This window comes from Silurus meridionalis, chromosome 27, assembly GCF_014805685.1.
Source record: "Silurus meridionalis isolate SWU-2019-XX chromosome 27, ASM1480568v1, whole genome shotgun sequence".
Lineage (NCBI taxonomy): Eukaryota > Metazoa > Chordata > Actinopteri > Siluriformes > Siluridae > Silurus > Silurus meridionalis.
In genome coordinates, this window is record NC_060910.1 from 7175891 (window position 1) to 7197123 (window position 21233).

A 21233-nucleotide genomic window follows, 5' to 3' on the forward strand; every position below is an offset into this window, starting at 1 on the left:
CTGGTTCTTATTCAGCAGCTGGGCTGCAGTGATCCAAAGGAAAAAACACTGCTGTTTTGAGTGCTACTCCACATATGCGGATGCTGCAGCTGAGACTTCTGTAGGATCTCGATTCACTGGACTGGAGAGGCAACATTTCTTCTATTTTTTCCACGTGAATCATCAAGATGGTCATATGGGCAAAAGTATTGTTCAGTGTAAATGTGGTTATGCAGCTAACCCATATTGTGACTTCCCAAGGAATTAGTAAGTGAATGACTTTAACATTTTATATTTTTTTGTTGAAGTTATGCCCAGTCTAGAACAGTTTTAGTTATAAGGAATGGTATTAAGAACCGCAGAATTACAATGCTGTGCTCTTTCTTGTGCTATTATTAGATATTTTATAGAATAAAAAGTCTAATAATTGATAGGAAAATATTCAGGAATATTCCATCTGAACCTGATTGGTGGGAATTAAAAATGGCTTAAATAACTCAATGCAAACCTAGAAGTGAGCAGTGGTTGTATCTTTCACGTGCATTCCACTGAAATGAGGCACATTTGCAAACACAGCAGTTCTTATGAAAGTACAATATGAAAGTTCAGACCTGAATTAGCCCAAAAAATATAGGGGGTTTTTTTGGTACTTTTTTGGTTTCAGCAAAAAAAAAAAAAAAAAAAAAAAAGCTGACTAAAGCAACTGAAATAAATAGTCTGTGTTTTGCTGCATTACCTTATGGCTATCTACTCTGGAAAATGAGAATAATCAGATCTCTGTATGTGCAGTCTATGATCTCCTGGTGTCTCCTGATTGTTTGCCTGATCTACTGCAAGGAGGATTGAAGAATAAGAACGTGAATGACGCTTACATCCTGACAACTTTTCAGGTCCAGAATAAAGCTCCAGTGCGCGTTTTTCATATTTACAACCCTTCAGACAACAGCGATCTTTTTGAATTCACTGTACATGGAAAATTCAACAAAGGTACCTTTGCTTTATCATTTGAGTTTTTCAAGAAAAGTACTAGTTGAGAATTGTTGCAATTTTTTTATGATCAATTCAAATGTCTGGACACATTCAGACCACTCTGTTTCTTGCTCTCAGTCTCTCTGAGGTATCTGAAAAGTAATGGAAAGATAGGTACAGCCAGCTTCATTAAAGTGCTGTTGGCTGATGGTCAGACACACAACGTGCTGCTGCACTTCAGTGGGCTGACACATGGCACTCCTCGCATGGCTCTGTATGTGGACTGTAGGTTGGTGGAGATAGTAAATGAACTGCCAGCTGCGTTTAAGACACTACCTTCTGGCCATAATCGAGTGGCACTAAAAACCATGCCCACTACATCAGAGGTAAACCTTTATCGTTAAGGTCTGAACATTGATTGCTGATAATGACTGGTTTGACCTTACATTTCCAACAGCTAACAAATGCCATTATTTCAGGATAGTGTGTCAGACCTTAAGCTAGTCCTGGGTGAATCCATAGAGAATGTCGTGGAGCTTCAAGATTGTTCTCTGCAGCAGGGTGAAACACTGCAGCTTGTAGGTGAGTGGCTTTTTATGGTGTCATTAGTTTCTGATCTGCCATTATAGCATGAAGGAAAAGCATTATAATAGCCCAATGATTCCAACAGGCCTCTCATCAAAGCTGGAGCCAGGCCCCATGTTTGAGCTTGTACAGATGATCCAAGAACTGAAAGAGAAAATGGACCGTCAGGTGGCATGTTTTTTGAGAAGTATATATTAAGACCTTGAATGTAAAAAAATAGACACAAATAGAATGATTGTCTAGATTCTTCCTTTTCTTCGCCTTTTTGTTCTTTTTCATATTATAATAATAATAATTATTATTATTATTGCTATTATTATTATTAATTTTCCAGCTCCAGGAGACTGCAAATTTAAGGAGAATAATTATGGAGTGTGTTCCATGTGGTAAGTCTTTTGCACAGACCTGATACAATCATATGCTCAATTGCATCCACTCAACCCAGTGATATACGCTTTTGCAATCTTATGTGTCGGGTTCATATTTAGATGGGCAGAACCCAGAGACAGACACATCAACCAAGTGTGGTCCAGGAGTCTGCTTTCAGCAAAGTATGTGTACTGACACAGAGCATGGTGCCAAGTGTGACCCATGTCCTGAAGGCTATACTGGTGATGGAGTCCACTGTGAGGATGTGGATGAGGTAAAACTTTCAAAATTTCCAAGAAAATACAAAATGCTGCATAAAAATGATTGCAATTGTTTTATTGTGATTATGATATTGTGATCAGTATTACAATATTAACAGGAGCAGAATGTAAATGTTTTGTCAGCCTCTTTAAATTGTAGTGACACCCACAAAAAACTGTTTGAAGGGTTTTCTTCTCTTCAGACTAATCTTTTTAATAGCCTACACTGTACACCTTGGTGTGGTCATGTGCAGAGGAGGGACATGGGGAATGTAGATGGAATAATGCTGAGGATGGAGCAGCAAGGCAGAGGAAAAAAATAAGGCCAAGTAGGAGGTTTATGGATGTGGTGAGGGAAGACATGCAGGTGGTTGATTTGTAAAAGGCAGATGTAGAGGACAGGGGGGGTATGGAGACGGATGATCCACTGTGGCGACCCCTAATGAGAGCAGCCGAAAAAAGAAGGAGACTGTGGACCTTGGTGTGTTGGTTATAATTTACTTGACATGTAACTAAATATGAATGCTACGAACTAATTCTATGTTACAATCTAATACAAATACACTGTGGCTGCGAGTGATTAATAAACTTAAAGACGTTCATGTAATTCATCCTTAGTAATGACTTTCTAAATCTTTCTTATTAATTGTTTATGAATTTTATTTGCTCAAATATGACAGGGAAAAGGGGGCGGGGGGCGGTAACTGCACATGTCTGTATACAAAAAATTTTAATTAAACCTTACTGGTTTAGGCCACACCTAGTCAGGTTTAAATTGGAAACCAGAAGGAACATTTGAAACACTACACAGATAGAGAAAAAGATAATTGTGCATTATGCTACACCCCATTATACACGAATATATCAAATCAAGTCCGTCTTGAAAAGATAGGACTTGATTTGATATAATCTTGATTTGAAAAGATTCGTTGCACAGCAGTTTTCTCGTAAGAGGCGTAAGTGATCAAACAGTTATTCAGTGTTCTTTCCATTACACAGCAGAATGCTATGCTACCTCTCATGGCTCTGCTTCAGGGGAACAAACAAACCTTTCAATAAAACCAACATAATAGCACTTTATTATGACTACATTTGCGCTTCACTAAGACAGTCATTGTTTGAGTCGAGCAATTTGGATTTAAAAGAGATTTTTATGAAGATTAAGTTAATCTCTCTCTACAAGTGCAAATCACTTCCAAACACACTCATTCAAATACTGGCATGCTGTAATCAAATGAAGATATATAGAGATTTTCTTTTTGGTGTCTTGTGGTTTGTGTGCTCGTAGTGTCAGTACAGCCCTTGTTTCACTGGTGTGCGGTGCATTAACACAGTCCCAGGGTTCCGGTGTGAAAAATGCCCCAGTGGATACAGTGGGCCGGAGTTGCACAGTGCAGGCATCGAGCAGGCTCAGTTACGTAAGCAGGTGAGGAAATTGTTACTGTGCAACTTCATACACATGTCTGGTCTTGTTCTCTGTGATATTTTGACTGGTAAAGGAACTATTTCTAAAGAAAAACAATTAATTATTTCTCAGCTGAGGTTTTGATATGAGTGATGCACAACCCAATGATAATTCACTCAAAAGTTTTTTTGAAAGGGAAAAACTTTTATCAGGTTTATATCAGTTGGCAAACAAAAGAACCACTTAGGGTTAAAAGTAAATTTCTGGACAATAGATATAATTTTTAAATTCTGCACTCCTTCCTGGATTTAAGGCCACTGCAATTCCACAATCAGACATGCAAAGTTCAACAGAGGGTATTTTTTTTTATTTATTTATTGCTGTTCAATCCACTGTCTATCAAAATCCTGTTATATTTTGGCGCTTGTAAAAACATTACCTTCTATGCATCTATGAATCTATGCTTCAGGTGTGTAACGATATAGAAGAATGCCAAAGTGTGGACAACGGAGGCTGCACTCCTAATTCCTATTGCCACAATACAATGGTAAGATATATACAGATTATCTCACTAATCATGATTCGGTCTATATTTGTTTTCCTCCTGCATACAGTGTTAATAAATCAAATAAGCCAATTTTAGGGTTCATTCTACTGTGGAGTGTGCAAGCCTGGTTTCACTGGAGACCAAAACAATGGCTGCAGGCAGATCACTGATCCTGATCATCCTGCTGGACTGTCTACAAGGCTGTGTGCGAACGGTCAGCACAACCCCTGTGATATTAACGCAGAGTGTATCGTGGAGAGAGATGGAAGCATCAGTTGTTTGGTGAGATGTTCAGATCAGTGGCAGTGGTGTGGATTAGCCTGGTTTAAAGCAGGCATTTTGTAATATCTGTCTCTTAAATCAGTGCAACATCGGCTGGGCTGGTAATGGCTACGTGTGTGGAAAGGATACGGACATCGACGCTTACCCTGACAGGAAACTTCCTTGCCAGGATACATACTGTAAAAAGGTGAACAATATTGGGCATTCTCCATTTCATACTACTGCCCAAATAATATCATGTCTTCAGATCTTGCACAGCTGCATATTGTTTCTTCATTCTTAAATGTAAATGCTGCTTTGCATGTAAATTCTATTCCTATTTTTTATTATTTTACTTAGTTTTATTGTAAGTTCCCTTTTCTTTTGAGTTTTGTTATAGTTGAAATTATATTTCATTAATTTCATTGTATTTGTAATTTAAAAATAATTGTAATTTATACTGTTTAACTTTTATCTTTTCTACATTTATATTACATTTTATCTCACCACACTAGTCATTAAATGCATGGTTGTGCATGTGATTGAAATTAAATAGGGGCTTCTCTTAATTTTTAGCTACTTTTGAATGACTGATCACATTAATGTTGTTGTTTCCAGGACAACTGTATGTATGTACCAAATTCAGGCCAGGAAGATGCAGACGGTGATGGAAAAGGCGATACCTGCGATGAAGACGCAGACAGCGATGGGATCATCAATGAGAAGGTATACACCAGGAATCATCTCCTCCTAATACAGCAGATTTTGTTACCTTTTAAATGAATGTTTCATGTACAAAACAGGACAATTGCTGGTTGACCCCAAACATAGACCAGAAAAACAGTGACGAAGATGTTCATGGTGACGCATGTGACAATTGCAGAAATGTAAATAACCCAGACCAGCGGGACACGGACCAGGATGGACGGGGAGATAGTTGTGATGATGACATGGATGGCGATGGTAATAAAGCTGCACACTGCGATCTAAGGCACATTTAGAAACCTGATTAGGACAACAGATAATGAGATCTGCTGCTGTCTGCTTGGACGTATGGTTTTTTCTATACTGTGGGTAGAGCAAGTAAAAATGTCTTGTAGCCTCTTTAAGGAGCCAGTTAAACAAACAGACCTCATAAGCTACCAAGAGTGATTTTTTTTTACCCCCACAAGCTAAATATCATGATTGTTTAGAGCCAAAAGCAAAAAAGGAAATAAACAATTAATTCCATTTCTAATCATATACCAGCTTTCAGAATTCCCGTTATAATAATGAGCTGTCACATCCTTTTAGTTGTCATTATCAACCAGAGAAGTGCATTTTCTACTCATTACACTTATAGACAACAGTAGGTTTCAAATGTACAAATAATAATTCACGAGAAATTATCTCCTCAAAAATATTAGTGTGTACAGAGATCAGTCAGGTTAATAGGTGATGAGACTCATGTTAAACTGTCATGACTGATTTTTACCTCAGGAGATGAGACAGAGTAAGTCAAGTCAAGTCAAGTCAAGTTTATTTCTATAGCGCTTTTCACTTTTCTCAGCTTTACAGAATTTAAGAGTGAAGGTGAATGGTGTGTATTTATCCCTGATGAGCAGCCGTGGAGACTGTGGCAAGGAAAAACTCCCTAAAATATTATGAGGAATAATCCTTGAGAGGATCCAGACTCAAAAGGGGAACCCATACTCATTTGGGTGACATCAAGAGTGTGATTATAAATCTTTAAACAATACAGAACACTGGAGAGTGAGAACTAACATGAGTACTGGAGTATAAGATTATGAGTAATGTTCTTTCTACAGTCTTTAGTAGTGATGATAACATGAGAACGTATTCCTATTGTAAAGTTAAGGTGTTTTTAATATCTGTCAGGGTGTGTTTTTATAAATAGATTTGATTATAAAGATAATCATTTAGTGAAATTGGAATGAAGCCTGTAAAATGTAACCTGTACATGTATCAACATCTTTACTTGTAGGGGAATTTATTAACTCGGGTATAACTTTACTTCTGTACTTTAAATGCACAATTCATCTATTCAACTCAGGTTTTTAGAACTACACAACGTTTTCGAGTCGACATTTGAGCATGTGAAGGGTTTAAATGTGCTGCTACAGAAATACACAGCTCCTGCTCATTTTTTCCAGGCACATTTGTTTTCTTTTAGACACAGAAACTGTGTTTTAAATACCTTCTTTCTGTCAGCCTGTTATCCCCCCTTACAGATTTGCACTTCCTTGTCATTTTTGTGGAGTTAAAATAAAAGAAACACTGCCCCTGCATACTTCAAAACTCCAATTAGAAGTAACTTTTTTCCCCTCAAGAGGTTCCTTATTAAATTTTCAGTTAGCCTGAAGGGCAATTTTACTGCCAATCCCTTTTAAGTGCTGTATCGATAAAGCGCCTCTAAAGCACAGTGATAGTAAAGCCCAGGCAGAGCTCGACATTTATAGTCTGTTCGTAAAGGCCTGACTCCAGACACTTGACTCGATCTTTCACATGCTGGTCATGTCTCTGTGGGCAAAAACCACATTTCCACCCTGAAGCCTAGCCAGGAGCTAATGACCAGTGGAAACTATTTTTGGAAAAGGTCTAATGGAAACATTGCCACCTTGTGACACATGGCTTGAAATATGCAACACATACACAAGGCATTATTGTGCTGTGTACACCAAAATTCTTATCCGTTTGCACCATCCATTTATTTGAGGAATTCACGTTTAACTGTGTTTGCATGTGTGGTTTTTTTGGGTGGTAGGGATCAAAAATATTTTGGACAACTGCCCAAGAGTTCCCAATTATGACCAGCTTGACAGGGATAATGATGGTGTGGGAGATTCCTGTGACAGCTGCCCTGATGCACACAACCCCAACCAGGTACAATACACTTCACTTCATAGTTGCTTCAAGTAGTGCCATTATTCAATTCAATTCAATTCATGTTTATCTGTATAGCGCTTATAAAGTTCCTGGAAAACATTTGGGCTTAAAATTCAGAAAATAAATATAGGAATGCTCTGGTTCTGGTTCTGGTTCTAGACGTTTGGTTCCAGATGATACACGATCAATACAATTTGGCATTTAGGTATAGCACTTTTAACAATACGTAATGTCTAACTTTAAACAATAGACATTTTAGAGGTTTAGGGTGCGTAGAATTCTTATAGCCTTAGTGTAGATTTAGAATTCTACACTCAGAAATCAGAATCACCTTTATTCGCAAGTATCATTGGTTACATATAGACACATGTACACATGTATTTACTTACATACTTAAGAAGCCTTTTCATGCATCGCTATTTGACTAAAGTATTTCAATTTAGGGAAACTTTTACGTTAACTTCACTACATTTCAAGGCCTAATATCTTACTTTTTACTCAACTAAATTTGGCGAAATCAGTTGTTCCTTTTTATTTGAGTGGATAAAAACTTAACTAGTCAAACATCAAGCCACCAATCAGGCACACGCTCTGTTGTAAACTTGTTTTGATTGGCACTTGGTGTATCTACTTACACTAACATACAGTTCAGCATCAGTTCAACAGCGAGCAGATCATTCTGAGAGGAATAAATGAAGAAGGAAACTCCTGACTGAACTCGCCACTTTACCCGTGGCCTCTTTGTAGTTCAAAAGGTTTTGGGTTCATGATAATTGTAGTAAATATCAATCTGTGTTTGACTCATAAATATCATTTTATTACTAGATCGGTGTGTTAAGGATAACAAGCATATTTTTACATTAAGCAAGAGACTTGTGAAAACCATTTTAAGGATGGAAATTTTAGCCATAATAAATGATAGTACTTTGGATACTTAAGTACATTTGAATGCAAATACTTTTGTACTGTTATTCAAGTGAAAGGAGCACTAGGTGTATCTCTATTGTAACTCAAGTACATGCTTTGTGTACTTCATCCACCACTGCATGTACAATGAATTTGTCATGGTGTGCTGGTGCTATAAAAACTAGGAAAAAACAAATGAAGTAATAAAGTAAGAAATAAAAATAAAGACATTGACTGTGCAATTAGTGCAGGGTATATAAACGTTTGGCAGTGCAAATGATCAGATTTTTCAACAGTGCAAAGATGCAGTATAATAGTCTTGGTATATAAAATATAAGGCAAGATTCAACAGTAGAAAAGAAAAACATTTATTTAAGTAGTCATAAAGTACTTACCATGTTGAGATGATGTTTAAGATGAGCATCATATCCTTTATGATAACAGTGGCAGTTTCTAGGTCAAGTTAGATGATTTGTTGTAAAATGCTGTATACCCTGCTATTGTCTTTATTCTAGTTACTGTTAAGGATCCTGCACTTTTTGACCAATACACGATTGTATGTGAAACGAACTTTTATTTGCACAAGTAAAAAAAAATGAAATGGGATGGGGAAAACCTTCACTTGGTTGTTATACTCACTGCTTTTGGTTGCTTGGTCTTCTAGTCAGATGTGGACGATGACCTTGTAGGAGACACTTGTGATACGAATACTGACAGGTAAAGCAATTACTGTAGATTTACCATATTGTGAATTGACTTTTGGCTGTTTCCCTGTTAATACACCATTCCTAAAACTACATGTGATTGCAGTGATGGGGATGGACACCAGAACACCAAAGATAATTGCCCTACAGTCATCAATAGTGCTCAGTTAGACACAGATAAGGATGGGCTTGGGGACGAATGCGATGATGATGATGATAACGATGGCATCCCGGATAACGTAGACAACTGCAGATTGGTGCCCAATCCAGACCAAGCTGATAAAGACAGTACATAAACAACAATATGGATTATGTATGTACATGTTTACCCCTCATTATACATTTTCTCTTGGTATGTAGTTCTGTTTTTCTGTACCCTGACTAGATGACAGTATAGGAGATGCCTGTACTGGAGACTACGACCAAGACCGGATGATTGACAGGATCGACCCATGTCCTGAAAATGCCGAGATCACATTAACCGACTTCAGAGCGTATCAGACTGTGGTGCTTGACCCAGAAGGCGAGGCTCAGATTGACCCCAACTGGGTTGTTCTCAATCAGGGCATGGAGATCGTTCAGACGATGAACAGCGATCCAGGACTCGCTGTGGGTAGGTCTGGCTGGCATTAATCAAATACAAAATACACAATGTGACCCACAGCAGGGATTAATTATATTAAGTAAAATAGAATAGTAGGAATATCATAAATCAGCGAGAGCAGCTTTTTTAAATGGCGGCAATAAAATATCAAGATAATCTAAATAAAACGCTTCAGGTTGTTCATGATGCTCCTCTCAGGTTACACAGCCTTCAGTGGTGTGGATTTCGAGGGAACTTTCCATGTGAACACAGTGACTGACGATGATTACGCTGGATTCATCTTTGGCTACCAGGACTCGTCCAGTTTTTATGTGGTTATGTGGAAGCAGACCGAGCAGACCTACTGGCAGGCTGTGCCGTTCAGAGCCGTGGCTGAACCTGGCATCCAGCTCAAGGTTCCACGGCTGTCCCTCACTTACATTTCCATTAGCTTTTGACATGAAATTATAATTACAATGCTGGGAATATCATCAGTCTCTGTGATTATTATTATTAACTATTATTAATTTCAGAGCTTGAGTACTGACCTTAAATGATGTGCAGTACAACTCAGAGTAAACAAAACAATATTTGCCAACGGTAAATATAGGGATTTCGATTAATATGTCTTCTTTTTTCCACCGAGGCTGTGAAATCCAAAACTGGGCCGGGTGAATTTTTGAGGAATTCTCTGTGGCACACGGGAAACACCAAGGATCAAGTGCAGCTGCTGTGGAAAGATCCTCGCAATGTGGGCTGGAAGGACAAGGTCTCATACCGCTGGAACCTGCAGCATCGACCTCAAGTTGGATACATCAGGTAAGAAGGCTCAGCCATGAAGTACAAGGTCTCAATGTTTTTTAGGTCAGAACAATTGTGTAATATTGAAAATTGTGACATTTACTCATGAAATAGTTACATCAATGGAAAATTCATGTCTGTTTGAACCCAAGCTTCTGTAAACTAGTCTATACTAATGAACTGGAATCCCAACCTGTCAGTTTTTTGACTGTCAATCAGATAGTTCCTCTTCTCAAACCAGTGTTTAAGTGGTTTGGAAAGCACATGTGCATCTGCTTTAAAGAGAACACTGAAAGGAGAAGTAAATGTTTTTTGAAGTCTAAAATGAAAATATTCAGTCAAATTGCTCTCTGAGCTGGATGTTTTTGTGATATAAGATGGAACTTATAAAAGTCGACCGATAGTGGATTTTACTGATACCAATAGCTAGGTTGGATTGCTAATAACCAATTACACAAATTATTATTACATTTTTTAAATGGGAGAAAAAGAAAAAAAAACTCCATGTAAACTAGTACTGAACTTTATTACAAAAATTACAAAATAAAAAAACATGAAAATGTGCTAAATGAAATAAATATGACCATTTTTATTAATAAATATAAAGATATAAACTATAAATTATACTTAATAATATATAGTGCTCTCCATGCACCGTGCTCTTTCCACTGATTGGCCTCCAGAGGCCGCTTTTGTCATGACAGCAGACCTTTTCAGCCGCTTCAACAACAGACGCAACCCTGAAAAACTATCAATACTTTTACACACCATTTGGTAGAAATAATGTCTTTTATCAACCACATCTTTGATTTTCTTTTCTGGAAAGGGTGCGTTTTTATGAAGGCGCAAACCTGGTGGCTGACTCCGGCGTGGTCATCGACACAAGCATGAGAGGTGGCCGTCTCGGAGTGTTCTGCTTCTCTCAGGAAAACATCATCTGGTCCAACCTGAAATATCGCTGCAATGGTAAGCGAACTGCTTTTGATCGATTCGGCACCTCAGATTTCCTGAAGGAACTGAATATTTAATAGAACATACATGTTGCAATTACAGACACAATCCCTGAAGACTACCAGGTTTACACTGCACAGAACTCCACCAGGAAAGAGGATACACAGGATAATACTGCACAGTAACACAGCGGAATGGCTAAGAAAATCTCATGTGGCCAATCGTTCGAGGGAAGCAAAAGGGTGTGTTGGTTAAATATAATGAGCTGGTTAGTGTTTATTTAATAATCATAATATTGTCCCTTATAATTAAGCAGGCTACAAATAAACCAGTTATGTAAGAGTATGATAACCAAGCTGCAGTTGCTTTGGTAAATTCTTTGGTAAAGTCTGCTTTAGGTTACAAAATGAGTCAGCTATGAGTCAGCTACATAGTTCAAATGAGCAGAAATACTTCATTGTGTTTACTCATATAATAGATGTACTCAGTGTTCAGTAGAAAACAAACAGTCAGTGAGCTTGACAGTAACTAATGGTCACTTTGGGACATGAGAATCTTGTACACAATTATTAATAATTAATGAATTAATAATCCCTATTAATAGTAATTATAATAATAATACAGAATAGTTGCTGAATAATATGCTTTAAGATGAATGTTGACTAATATGCCAGGGGTTTATAGGGTTGAATGCTATATAAGGAAAATGAAAGTGAAGGAATTCATGTTTAGAGCAGTCTGTCTGTGTACATGTCAAATTCTGTTGTAAAAGATCCAAAGTTTGTTGTTATTGGTGGTTGTTTTATCTGTATACATAAAAAGAAATGGGTCCAAAAAAGAGAAAATATTCAATTGTATGACTCTTCTAGCTTCAAAAAACATTATCGAATCTTTTCCTCACTTTTTTTTAAACCAGTTCAGTGTCATGATGAACCAAAATGCAATTAAAAGCCTTTTTCCACAGAAAATAATCATAACATTTAGTTTTTTTCTTTTTTGTTTTTAATTTAAAAGTTTAAACCTCAAAAGTACAGGTTCACACAGTTAGGCTCGAGTCCTTTTATAATTATCTGAAAATCTTCACCAGGTAAGAAAACAACATAAAAAGGTATATTTTAAAATGATGGTCAGATTTTTGTAAACATATGTACACTTTTGGAAAAGGGGAAAAAAAACAAATAACATACAATTATGGCATGCGACATTAGTAGAATCAGAGGAAAATGAGGAATTACAGCATTGTAAATAGGGTGAACGTGTATAGTGGTCCGCTTTAAACAATAAAAAAAACTTTAAAAATAAAAAAAATATTTTTTTTCTTTCAAAGATCTAGCCTTCATCTATAACATTTTTTTAGACACAAATATCACAATATAGAGCACCAAATTATTCACAGATATACATGTAGAAAGAGAATAAAGTAAGTCTGCACATATTTGTCAGAGTTATTGTTACTCAGAAATTGCATGTTTTTTTCAGCATCTGTATCAACCTGTGTGTTCTTTGTGGTCATGGATACTGACAGCAATTCCTTAATACTGTTGTAAGGAAAAAGTTAAGTAACAAAATGTTATTACACAAAGCAAAGCGTACACAATTCAATATATGTTTTAGCTTGCGTTTGATTTTCTGATTCATTAGTTTATACTAATATTGAGATCAAATTGAATACAGTGTTTATAGAATTTTACCTAAAGAAAAAGGCAGTTCACATTGCTTTGTATTTTGAGCTGCTTCACGCTGTGTTTAAGGCAAATAGCAAAAGATCACAAATTGTTCCTATTATCTGATTATTAGAGATGATGCTTGTGTTCCAATCCGGTATGTTACATGCGTGTTCGATAAAAAGCAAAATAAGTGTTTGTTTTTTTCAGATTGTAAAAGTTTTAACCATTAAAACAAATCCAGTTCTATATAACATTTATCTCTCCAATAACAAACACGTAACAAAAAAAAGTTAATGCAACATAACCCTTGAAGTGTACAGTTTAAAAACAAATATATAATAATAATAAACCTTTTTTTTATTATTATTTTTTACAAATAAGAAAAAAAGTGACAAAGCTAACAACTTTGGAACAGTTCGTGTAAACTGACCGTACACGGCAGTGTGAAGTGAATTATTTACACTGAGATGGATCCATGCAAGTCTGGAGCATGAGTACGGCTCTAATACATTCAAAACAAATGTAGAGCATTCAAGGCACATTTGGACTAATAATAATAATAATAATAATAATAATAATAATAATAGAAAGAACATGATCACCACCAAGCTAACTATATTCATGCTTTTTTCTTTTCTTTTCATTTGCTTTTTTTTTTTTTTTTTTGAATTCGTTCTTTTCTTTTGCATTGTTCACAAGCCTACAATTTCCTAAACCCTAAAATTAAAGGGAGAGTGCAGCAGGAATGTTCGCGTTCCCAAACAATCGTTTTAATCTATTAGGCTAAGCTAAAACATCGCTAATCAATGTGTGAAATAATGTTCTTCATAGATAGCTATTATTTTGGTGTGAACAGTATATAATAATGAAAATATTATAAACAAATGTTTGTTATGTGATGTGTAAAAAACAAAAAACTACGAGGGAAAAAAAAATACACATTGGAATAAACACCATGCTACTGTTTGACTTGCATAGAATACTATATTGATCAAAAGATGTGAACACACACAAGACAGTAAGAGTGAAATGAGCCTGAGCAATGATCTGCTTTTACACCTTCATGTTTTCTAGTCCTTTATATATTAAAAAAAAAAAAGAAAAAAGATCACCAAGTAATCAAAATGACGTAACGAATCTCCACTGATCTGTCATTAGAGTGTGACACACTGTCAGGTGGTTTATGCCTTACACACAAGTTAAACCTTTTGAAGGAACAGTAACATGAAATCTACTAGACATAATAGTTTTAGGAGAGAGCGATGTATTTGGACGTGTACTGGCTTTATGCTTCAAATCTCTTTGGAAAGAGCACTGGGGCCACCAGAGTCCACATGTAGAGGAAGAGACAAACCCAACAAGATGCCATCTTGATCCAAAACACTGACCAGCTCCCTTCCAGCAATCTCTCAATCTTAGCGTTGTCATAACTGCAAATGAACACAGATTGCACAGGAAATCAGGGCACATGTGTCTCAAAGAGTTTATTACAATATAGTGTTCACAATACTGTGCATATTGAAGAAAAAACAGGCATAACATTATGACCACCTGCCTAATATTGTGTTGGACCCCCTTTTGCTACCAAATCAGTCCTGACCCATTGAACATTAACAGCATTAACTACTTCAGTAATGTGAGCTACAGGATCTCACATGGTCCAGCCTTCATTCCTCACGTGCAGCAATGAACCTCGTCCGCCCGTGACCCTGTCCCCGGTTTATCACTGTTCCTCCCTTGGAGCACTTTTGATAGATTCTCATAACTGCAGACTGGGAACATCCCACAAGAGCTGCAGTTTTGGAGATGTTCTGACCCAGACGTCTAGACATCACAATTTGGCTCTTGTCAAACTCGCTCACATCCTTAAACTTGCCCATTTTTCCTGCTTCTAACACATCAAATTTGGGGACAAAATGTTCAGTAACTGCCAAATAAATCCCACCCACTAACAGGTGCCATGATAAAGAGATAATCAGTGTTATTCACTCACCACTCATAATAATATTATATTTTGATATAAAAAAACACGTGAAAATTATAGAAATAGCCAAGAAAAAAAAAAGAAAGAAATCTGTTCATACTTACACTAATAATTTAAATAAATTCTTTAATTTCAGGAAAGCATTAGTTGGTTAGCTCAGTTCTCTGAAATAATGATAGAGGAATGTAAGGCTGAGCTGGAACAGCCTAAATTATCTCCTGTTTGGGAAACACTGCTGTTTCCCAGTCAACAATGACAGCAACGGGCAAAAAGCTGTCCACTGAGAAATGTCTGCTGCTCAATGGTGTTAATGTGTTAAGCATGATGGTCTGCAACATCAGTGCTATGCTTAGCAGGAGAAAACATTACAGGAGCAGCAAATATGTTGAAGCAGCTGCTCAGTGCAAATTTCGAATGGGCTAAGCAAGTCATTTACATCATAAGGATTTTTTTTTTAAGGCAAAATGGGACGAAGTCTATTGGTAAAAGTGCTATACAAATCAAACTGAAACCTATTTTGCTTATTGAGATTACACTGTTATGTAATAGAGAGACTGTAGTCGAAAATAATCCTAGACTTTACCTTCACATCCACACACAATGAAAGATAAATTCAGACTGCGGTGATGAGTTTGTAATGAACAGAATAAAATTCATTTCTCCTTTGTTTTCTAGGGCATTTATATTATTATGGGCTCGGTTGTAGGTATTTCTTTGAGGACTTTTTTTTCTTCTGGGGGATTTTAATAGCATGAAATATTAATTCAGTTGCTATATGTTGATTTGATGTTTCGTGCTTAAAAAACAATCCAATAAATGAAATCTGTAATAAAATTCCTTGGGAAATAACTCACTGGAACCAGTTTGTGACGGTCATCATAACATAGAGTGAGCCAAGGAAGAAGACGAAATGGAAGTAGGTATAGCTGTAGACCGTGCCCTCTTGCTCATCGTAAATGACGTTCTGTCCTCCTGCGGTCTTCTCCTCGTCATCTGCATCATCTGTAACAAATCCAAAATGCATTGAGCAGTCAGAATGAAGGGTGTAATATCCCGACATGACCACCAGGAAGCACCATCGAGCTTTCTGGCACGGTCTGTTAGAAAATCATAGGTCTTTTGTTTTTCTTGCAGAAAAAATAGATAAAAATGAATGACTAAAGAAATAATCAAATAATTCTGACCTGCAAAGTCGGCGCAGCAGAAGCAGCAGCGGGCCCTCTAAAAGGATGATGAAAAAGAAAAAATAAATCATGTTTAATTAAACAGTCACATTTACGGTGTTTGGCAGACGCCCTTATTCAGAGCGACTTACATTTATCTCATTGATACAACTGAGCAGCGTTAGGGTTAAGGGCCTTTCTCAGGAGCCCAGAAGTGGCAGGTGGTATGGTTAGGATTTGAACTCATGAGGTTCAGATGAAAAGTTCAATACCTTAACCACTAATCTACCACCTCCTATTATATAGTTGCAGTATTGAATCCAAAGCACCGGTATTTTCATACACAATACATTTTCTATGGGAAAGAATACAGACCTCATTTTCTTGCATGGAGTTTCTGTACACTCGTAACGCTGCTGAGCTCCTCTTCGTTGTTGAGGTCAAACTGCAATCAAAGCCAGAGTTTATTAAAAAAACAAAACTCAAAATGAAATTTCATTAAAACGCAGGCCAAGTCAAAATACTTGTAATTCTTTTGTTTATTCTGTTCCTTTCAAGGGTACTTCAATTTTTTTTTAATGCCACAGTCTCCTCAGGGTTGCTCGCTTGTTCACCATATGTTCACAGTATCAGTGCTGAACATCGTTCTTATCTTTAACAACAAAAATGTTCAGCAATTGTTTCGACCATTCGTCTGAATTTAGGCCTTTTATGCTCTATGGTGTCAGGAAACCTTTATAACAGCCCTAGCTGAAGTATTCTTTCTGTTGAAGTATATTTCCCCTCTGCATTTTGTGGGTGGAAAAAAACACCCTGGAAACACATTGGAAAAATCATTTCGAGTTTGAGCCGAGTATATACGCATGTCTCCACCAATACCGTGTGTGTATGTGTGTGTGTAAATGGAAGCTCAGGCCTCCGAGACATCTTGAATAGACATGTCTGTTCTTAATGGGAAACACATGTGAGGCGCCTCCATTTTGTACGAGCTAAATGAAGAAGGCTTTAATCTGTGCCTCGGCTAAACCAGGGATACCTGTTTTTATGTCCAAATGATCACACAGTCTTAACCAGATAATTGCATGTTTATAGTCCTTCTGGGACTGGTCTCTTGACACACCCTTTTAAACGACCTGGTAGTTTTGTGAGGGGATTTGCTTTAATAGCAGAAATTCATGGTCGTTACGACGGGGGATGAGAATGGCAAAGGAGCAAAAATGGAAAGGAGCATTCAAATGGGGAAAAAAAGGAACTCTGATAACAATACCATGAATAAAGCACGCAGGCGAACAAAATGGCCGTTCCTACTCCTGTCGCGATTTTTCTGTCTCCTCTGATCCGGAGAAAGGAAGTACGCAGACAGTGATGTTCTTTCCATCCTGCTCCACCACTGAGAGATAGACAGCAGAGGGAAAGACAGGAGATTTAATGTGGAAAGAGGTGGCAAAAGAGATTCTATAAAACTCCATTTACATCTCCATTTACACACACAGAAAAATTATCCCAGTGCAAAAGCGTACACACGGTGAAAGAAATATAGCACACACACACACACACACACACTTACTTTCAATGGGCTTGCTAGACAGGGCTGAGAAGGTGAGGTACATGACGTAGACGCTGATGATGGCTGGCTGGAGAAGGCCTGAGGTAGGTTGGACTGCGAGAACAACACATGAAACATGTTTCATTTTACTTGAAGTAAACTAACCACGAAACAATATTCAGTTACACCATGTGCCTTTAAAACATTTTCTTTTTTTCCTTTTTTTAGACGACTCTGGAATTGAAACGCTCCTCATCATGCACTAGCATTTAGATATTCTAGTCTACGTCCGGTTTCCTTTTTCCGCATTGTGTTTAAGGTCAATAAAGATCTAAGACTTGTGTCTCTACAATCAAAAAGCATTTGAATATTCACTTTTTGACCGTTATTGATGTTTGCCTCTTGGAACTGTGCACTGCCTGGGTTAGACTTGCAGTAGAAAGCGCCCCTGCCTCGTGCTAAACTTCGCCTGCTGTGTAAGAATTTAGAAGGGTATCTCCGGAAACTATATAGACAAAGGGTGGTGGACATTTGTAGAGCCCATTCCTAGTTTAGTTCCCGTTTGCTGTTATAACCACCTTTAGTCTTCTAGAAAGATGTTCCACTAGTGTGAGGAAACCTGCAGTCAGCATTCTAATTCATCACAAAGGTGCTCACTAGGGATGAGGTCAGAGCTCTACACCAAGCCCACTCAAGATCTTCTAGTCGAAACCATATAAACTATATCTTAATGGAGCTCTGATTTGTGCATCATGCTTTAACAGGTTTGGGTCTCCTAGTTCAAATTGTCCCTCATTCTGTTTCTCATGCATCATAAACATTACACCAAACAGGAAGTATTTGTGTGTTTATATTCCGTAAATGACCATCCTCAGCCTCACACACTTGAAGATTTCAGACAACACTTCTACAGCGCCATATTTAAGGCTCAGCTTTTTGAAAGCTCATTTTACAAGCCCCATTTATTACAGCTTTATATATGTGCGATACCTATAAAAGAAAAATAAAATAAAATAACTGTATAAAACCGGACCACCCAGGAAACCAATAGCATTTATTACTATGGAATAGGGCTGTAATGATTCTTCGAGTAATTCGATCACAAAAATTAATTAATAGTTTAGTCCAATTAACTAAACAAGGAGAGGAACAGAGATTAAACCTTGATGCATATTTCTGGTATCAGCCTCTTTCCAAAATTGAACAATTTCTGATCTGTACGTGTTCACTCACACGCTTTATGTATAGTCAGGGTGGGAGTGGATTTCCATCTCGCACATCTTTGTGTGCGTGGACACAACAAATCAGATATAAACCTGCCAATAGGTTGCACATATTTGGGTGGTGGATTTTTAGTTTTAAAAAAAAATCCCCTTAAGTTTTTCAAAACTTCCAAAGCTGCTGACCCATAAGTTATTACCCATAAATTTAACAAGTGAAAAAGGGAACTGTATCATGGGAACCCAAAACATGCCCAACAAAGGAAGGATTACTGTAATCTGATGTTATCTCTCCAGAAATGGCATGTGGGACTTGAGCCATCAACCCTTACACCAAATCTTCATCTGGAAGATTCACATAGTAATAAATTACTCTAAACATAAATCTGGACAAACTTTTGGTCATGTCAAACGGGTAAATGGTATTAGTTTCACAATAAGAACTATTAAAACATGCAAACTGCTAAACAAAATAAATGTAAAAAAAAAAAAAACAATAATAAAAAAATTAAAAAAAGGAAGAAAAAAAAAAAAAAAAAAAAAAAAAAAAAAAAAGAGTGAATGCTGGGAATTGCCATCACATTGACTCACATGTCTGAATGCAGGGTGAAATGGCCAGCAGTGAAACGATGAAGCATAAACCCGAGTTCACACCCAAAAAGATCTTGTTGAGGAAGCAGGCCTGAGAATGCGTGTAGTAAATAGCCATAAAGATCAGAGCACCCACTGCAATGGAGAAGAGCACCAAAGCGGCCAGGGATAGTGCTGCGTACCAAAGCTTGTTGTGGTCTACACCTGCACTCCTGCAGAGGAAAAGGAAGAAAATTATTCATTCATGAAGTGCTTCTTACTTTTTTTCTTGTGTATCTTTTTATACATTTATTTTATGGACATAATCTAGCAAATGGAAATTTGGGCCTTTTTTTGTGCTATAACAAATATTTACTCGAGCAATCAAACAATTCCTGAACTTTGCACCCACAAAACCCAAACCAGTTACAGGGTGCTCAAATATACAGCCACTTACAGGCATCCGGTGGCTATAAGAAATCCTTTTAGTAGTGTTAACATGAAGTGTCTGCTTTATTTCACAGCATATCCGCACTCTCTTTCCCTCACACAGTGAGACACGGAGTACAGCCGTCTTCCAACACAGTCGCTCAGGAACGGGAGTATTTTTGTCCACATTGAGTTTTGATTTGCTTATTGTAAACTTTAGGAGAGGAAACCAGTCTGCCCTTTGGTTCATATGCTTCCACTTCCTCTATTTCTTTGTCTTTTTTTTAAGCTGCCCTCCTCAGGTTCTTCTAAAAGGCATTGGTAATAACAATTCTAACTTGGCCACATGTATTGCGATGTAATAAAATTAAACAGACGTTACCCAGAAACACTTGGTATGGCTGCAAAAGTCCCACAGAAGAACGTAATGCTTCATTAAACAGAAATGAGAGCTAAAATGTTGTAATTAAATTAAATAATTAGGAAACTGTTCAGTCTGAGGAACCTGTGGTTAATGTACAGTACTATTTATAGTGGCTATTTATATCCATCATATCAAGCGGATTCCTGAAATCCATCATCTTGTCAATTGGGCAAGTAAACGCTCTAGTGTGATGCCCAGCTCCATGTTTTGGTTGCCTGGAAACCTAACCGTTGTATTCAGAGACCTAGTTAAGTGCATTCATCCAGAGACAAACAAGTATATAAAGTTTAGTGTTGGAGACGATTCTGCCATAGTCATTATCAGAGACACGAATGTCTTTAATGTTGAATATTGTACAAAAGTTTGTGGGCATCTCACCATAAGGTTCGCATGCGCTTTTAGAAAATCCTATTCAACGTTTAGTTGCCATTTGCCCTTATAATATCCTCTTCAAGGAAAAGCGTGAGGAGGCCTGGGGTGCAACCAGCATCCTAATTAATCTGAAAGTGTTCAGTGGGGTTAAAGTCAGAGCTCTGTAACAGGCCACACAACATCTACTCTAACCTATGTAAACCATATGTTCACAGAGCTGGTTCCTGGCTCTTACTTCGACCTTTTTCCTTATTCCAATTTTTTATGCCTCATAAACATTTCCCCAAACAGGAAGTATTTGTGTATTTATAATCCGCAGATGACCATCTTCAGCCTTCGAACACAAAGCACTCGGACACTGCTCCTAAAGTACTTCAGTATTCTTAAAGTTCGGTTTACAAGCAAGTTGTTCCCCCCTCACTTATTACAGCTTTATACATTCTACATTTATAAAATATGCTGTATAAAACCAGACCACCCGGAGAGGCAACGGACTTTATTACTATGGAAATGATGGCTGGCTGGATCTCTACTGTCTGTAATGAATTCCAGTTGTGCCTGCAGCCTATGTTTCCAAAATAAATAATTAATAAAAAAAATTGGATGCAGAGATGGAAACAGAAAAATCCAATCATGTTCCCAGTGAATTCTT

The 21233-nt window shown here is 37.3% G+C and overlaps 2 protein-coding genes across 2 annotated transcripts in view; one reads left to right on the forward strand and one right to left on the reverse strand.

The window, feature by feature from the left end:
* Window positions 1–13987, forward strand: thbs4a (thrombospondin 4a). Its single transcript, XM_046841401.1, has 21 exons — window positions 1–246; window positions 769–966; window positions 1087–1334; window positions 1428–1530; window positions 1619–1701; window positions 1868–1919; window positions 2022–2176; window positions 3451–3588; window positions 4037–4114; window positions 4211–4396; window positions 4479–4583; window positions 4994–5101; window positions 5179–5338; window positions 7140–7258; window positions 8832–8884; window positions 8978–9159; window positions 9257–9484; window positions 9674–9870; window positions 10101–10273; window positions 11082–11221; window positions 11309–13987. The coding sequence occupies exons 1-21, from the start codon at window positions 168–170 to the stop codon at window positions 11389–11391; spliced, it is 2868 nt and encodes a 955-aa protein (XP_046697357.1). The 5' UTR covers window positions 1–167; the 3' UTR covers window positions 11392–13987.
* serinc5 (serine incorporator 5) overlaps window positions 13938–21233 on the reverse strand; it is a 19122-nt gene continuing 11826 nt past the window's right edge. Inside the window, 8 exon segments of the mRNA XM_046841403.1 lie at window positions 13938–14303; window positions 15712–15859; window positions 16042–16078; window positions 16396–16465; window positions 17288–17360; window positions 17363–17410; window positions 17588–17680; window positions 19378–19589. Of these exon segments, the coding sequence (XP_046697359.1) occupies window positions 14159–14303; window positions 15712–15859; window positions 16042–16078; window positions 16396–16465; window positions 17288–17360; window positions 17363–17410; window positions 17588–17680; window positions 19378–19589 (826 nt within the window). The 3' untranslated portion in view covers window positions 13938–14158.

Excerpts from the sequence above, each read along its gene's own strand:
- thbs4a (XM_046841401.1), top strand. The coding sequence starts at position 168 with ATGGTCATATGGGCAAAAGTATTGTTCAGTGTAAATGTGGTTATGCAG. Across the intron at positions 1,702-1,867 it reads AAGAGAAAATGGACCGTCAG|CTCCAGGAGACTGCAAATTT; the intron begins GTGGCATGTTTT and ends TTAATTTTCCAG. Across the intron at positions 2,177-3,450 it reads ACTGTGAGGATGTGGATGAG|TGTCAGTACAGCCCTTGTTT; the intron begins GTAAAACTTTCA and ends GTGTGCTCGTAG.